General features: G+C 38.7%; 1 protein-coding gene across 1 annotated transcript; it reads left to right on the top strand.

The window, feature by feature from the left end:
• Window positions 1-1,018: 1,018 nt before the first annotated feature.
• LOC116928376 (mediator of RNA polymerase II transcription subunit 17) lies at window positions 1,019-4,038 on the top strand. The gene is made up of 9 exons (XM_032935462.2): window positions 1,019-1,186; window positions 1,250-1,577; window positions 1,642-1,996; window positions 2,048-2,262; window positions 2,335-2,449; window positions 2,526-2,691; window positions 2,996-3,305; window positions 3,464-3,612; window positions 3,682-4,038. The coding sequence occupies exons 1-9, from the start codon at window positions 1,083-1,085 to the stop codon at window positions 3,911-3,913; spliced, it is 1,974 nt and encodes a 657-aa protein (XP_032791353.1). The 5' UTR covers window positions 1,019-1,082; the 3' UTR covers window positions 3,914-4,038.
• The last annotated feature ends 336 nt before the right edge of the window (window positions 4,039-4,374 follow it).

The raw sequence follows: 4,374 nt of genomic DNA, 5'->3' as shown, positions 1-4,374 counted from the left end.
TCTCTCGGGCCAGGATAAAATGCGGACGCGGACTGCGGACAGGAGAAACTGCGGACTTTTACCTGTGGACTGGCCCAAAATTTTTTGACAGATTTTTCGTGGACTTAGGGATAAAATGCGGACCGTTTCGTACATGGAGCGATTGAAAGTGCGGACCGGACAGCATAAACTGCGGACTGGTATCTGCGGACAAGATGCCCATATCTGATATTAAATTTCCAACTAAAAAGAGTATTTAAAAATCAACATATGCATTATTCAAAATATGAAAGTAAAGGGCAGTTTATATAACATGGTTACTTCTTAACTAGGTAAACTCTTGGTACAACAATGCAAATAAAACTTGTAATAAACTTAAAAGGATTTGGGGTATTTCCAATGGGTTTTTAAAAACTCCTGAAAGGCATAATGCTGTTCTTTTGGAAGACATTCCTTGTGGTATCATTCCTTGCAAAGTTTGGTACCACATTGCCGCCTTGTGAAGGACGACTTAACTGCGCTACGGTTGTCTAATTCAAATTCTTAGTTGTGCATAAAAAAAAATAGAATATAATGGATTTGGCCTATAGGAAAAAAATAAATAAAATAGTCAGCTGCTAAGAGCTGTGCGCATTTTTATTTTTATTCATTGGAATTTTTGTATGCATACATATTTTTAAACAGCAACAGTTATCGAACAACAGCCAATGCATGACAAAAATAAGGTTGATCCGTCTTGACTAGAGTAAATTCAAAGCCTGTAAAAACAAGTCAAATTTTGCTGCTATATATATTATGAAATTTTAATGTTAAATACTATTATGAAATGAAGACTTTACTTACCAATTTTCTGCCTTACCAACGCATAGACATGTCTATATGAAATGCTGTATCCCCGTATAATACGCGGACTGCGGACAGCTACCCTGTGGAGAAACTGCGGACTGCTGTCAAAAATTTTGGGTCAGTCCGCAGGTGAAAGTCCGCAGTTTCTCCTGTCCGCAGTCCGCGGTCCGCGTCCGCATTTTATCCTGGCCCGGGGACCGCGGTCTGTACTTCGTAGTCTGGATTAAAGGAATGCTGGGTTAGTCGGAATTTTAACCATGGAAGATTTTTTCACAAATAATTCCGTTTGTGTTTCGGTTGAAGCACCTGCAGAGAATCTAGTTCAAGAAATCGCCTATGATGGACAGGAAGTATTTCAATTGTGAGTTATCTACAGTTCCCACACACCAAAACAGAGCTTGCTGATTACTTAAATTTCAAATAGGCCACTAACCTTATCGGAAAATTTGACAAAACAAGCGCATAAAATAGACTGGATTATCAGAGAGGACGATGAAAACGATGACGATACACTTTCTGCAACTGTCACAACAGAAAAAGATGTAGAAGAGGAATCAAAAAAAGCTGATTTCCAAACTTCTAGCTGGCCATGGGACTCTGTACGGAATAAGTTACGATCAGCTTTGACCGAAGTATGTGTTCTTGCTGATGTTTTAGTGATAGCTAAGGACAAACGCTACATGGTACTTGACCCTGTTCAACAAGAGCAACCAGACCAACGCCAACTAGCTCAGTTGTTTTCCAAGAAAAGGGTAAGATGCTCAATTCTAAACTGTAAAATTTTATTCTTAACAATTGTTGCTACTGTGTATATAGGGTTTGACTGCAGCTGCTAACATTTTGTTGCATGGTGCTGAACGTCTGAAAATCTCACAGTCTGATACCGCCCGTGCTAAAAGCAATCAAGATTTTCATCTAGAGTTGTTAAGGCTCAGGCAAAGTTGGACATTAAAGAAAATTGGAAATTCAATCCTTGGAGATCTTAGTTACAAATCAGCAGGCTCTCGATTTTATCAAACTGGTATCTTCGAAGTTACAAAGTCTGAAGATCCTAACCTAGGGTTATCCACGGAAACTACAAGTGAAAATCAACCCAAGCAATCTATGATTAAGGTTACCATACCACCTGAGCTTGGTGGAACATCTTACATTCAAGTAACAATCCAAAAAGGTAAGGGAAATTTCAATGCTACTTCATTCTTGGTATTAACATTTTCTTCAGATCAAGATATTTTGTGTACAACCAACCTAAATTTACTTCATACTTCGCTTATTCACTCGGATCATTCACTTGATGCAAATCCTTGGACTAGCAAACTGGAAGCTGCCCAAAATGTTTTGTTCTGTAAAGAGCTGTTCTCGCAGTTGGCACGAGAAGCTGTTCAGCTGCAGGCTGCTATTCCTCACATGGTTGTTGGTAATCAAATAACTGCATCGGTAGGTATCTTCATGAACCCATAATTCACTTTTATTGTATCTCTTAAAATGATTTAGAATGATTTTTTTTAGTTATTCCCTGGCATCCAGTTGTCAATTCATTTCCAATCCTCATACAGTGCTGGAGTAAACAAGCGCCAATTAGTCAGTAATTCGACATCTCTCGTTGCTAAAGTCGATCATAATTGTACGCATTTTTCATATGGTTACTGCTTAGATGCATTTTCCGTGAATTATATGTGACATTATTTCTTTTATGATAGACATACTTGAACACTCACTGCATCAACTTTTGCGACAAGTGCATCTAAATAACGTCGGCCAACCAGTACCGCACCCTTCATCAGCGCCCCTTGGACCTACCAAACGAAGACGCCTTGCTGGGCCCCATGCCTACGATAGAGATGAACTTCTTTTGATGACAAAAAAGTATGGCAATTTGATAGTAGTACGGTAAAATCATAACAGGGAGTTTACTTAGCAGTTTGGGTGCTTCTGTCTTTTATCTTGTATTGTGAGATAGCATAGAACGGTTCACGCCATGTCTCTTCACTTTTTTTTCTTTAAGGAGACAAAATTTTAAAGCGAAACCGTACTGTGCTGTCGGATTACACAAGGTAGAAGTGTAGCATCAAAGGGCTAATAAAGAAACTTTCAGTTCGTGGTCGTTGATTTAAAAAATCTAAATGTATTGTAGTTGGCGATGCATTTCTAATAATTTTTTTTTTTGTAGTGAAAGCATACTTGAACAAATTATACGACAAGGCCAACATGTCGTGCTTCGATTGAGAACTATGTTTGTGATTGATTCCATTGCCCGAGAGATTCGGGATCCTCTCATTATTTCTCATTGGAATGTTTTAAACTCGCCGACTCTTTCATGCGTCAAAATAATTATCATGACTCATGGTTACGATACTCTTCAGCGAACAGCTTTAGTAGTACACGTTGGGGAAAAAACTCTCAAGTGCGTCTGTCGTGATGGACGTGTTCTTCATATGTCCTACGAACCGCAAGAGTTACGCGATCTTATTCTGTGCCAGGTAAAATTCCTTTTGCGGGTTTTGTTTGCTAAACTGATCGACATAACAAATATGTGATATGTTCACTAAGTTGGACGAACTCAAAATCGTGAGCCAACAATGAAACTTAATGATTGATTAAAGTATTGCTATTTATACGTTTTTTTTGCCTATTTTAGATTTCACAGCATCAGATTAACGCAGTCCAGTCTTTAGCACGATTCCTTGGCTGGCATGTTGCCAGTAGTTCGGCACATTTGGGATTGGGGCCAGTCGAGCCACTGGGCAATGCTTCGTCTTGCATTTTGTCTTCGCCATCAGGCAATAGGTGAGTCAAAACCCGAGGGAATAAATATTCTCCGCTGAATGTGTACATACCAATGCATTTCTTTGATAGAATTTTAAGTGTCCGCTGTGGCCCTCAAGCAGCTCAGCCCCAAGTTTACCTGTCGACATATCCACGTCATGATACCGTAAAGAACAAAGTGTTGAAAGATATGCGTTGGGAACAGCTGAATACTCGCTACGAAGAAGTTCGACTAGAGAAAATAGAAGGACGGAATTTCCTTAGCCGAATGGAACTTTTAATGGCTTCTCTTACTTGCCGTCCACCTATGAGTTGGGAGTAAAACTGTTCAACAATTGTCGTTGAAAAACCGCTAATGTTTGCATCCTTTTTCTGTTGTACGTAACAGTTCTTTGTGTTGAGAATAAGCTTGATATTAATGGAATCATAACAGACTTTTAAGTTTTACCTTTGGCTTTTATACCACTAAAGGGTATAAACAAATAACAAGAGCAAAGACAAAGAAACTTTCCCAGCAAGGGTGGTTTAAAATGTTCTGTAATGGAATTGTGAGAATCGAGAATTCATTAAAACATTGAAACAGCATACACACTGAAAAGGCGGCCATAAAACCTAATTCGCGTTTAAAATTTTTTTGAAATTAGAGCTTTGCACTTTTCTGTTGTGGAATATAGGTTTAATTTTGTTATGAATTTATGATGGTTCGACACTGAATCTATCGCCAACTCTATTTCTCGAGGTTCACCGCTTGAGAAAAAAGGTAAAAATTAAGGAAATTTAGGG

This window comes from Daphnia magna, linkage group LG1, assembly GCF_020631705.1.
Source record: "Daphnia magna isolate NIES linkage group LG1, ASM2063170v1.1, whole genome shotgun sequence".
In the NCBI taxonomy this organism is placed as follows: domain Eukaryota; kingdom Metazoa; phylum Arthropoda; class Branchiopoda; order Diplostraca; family Daphniidae; genus Daphnia; species Daphnia magna.
This window is presented reverse-complemented; position numbering and strand designations above follow the sequence as displayed.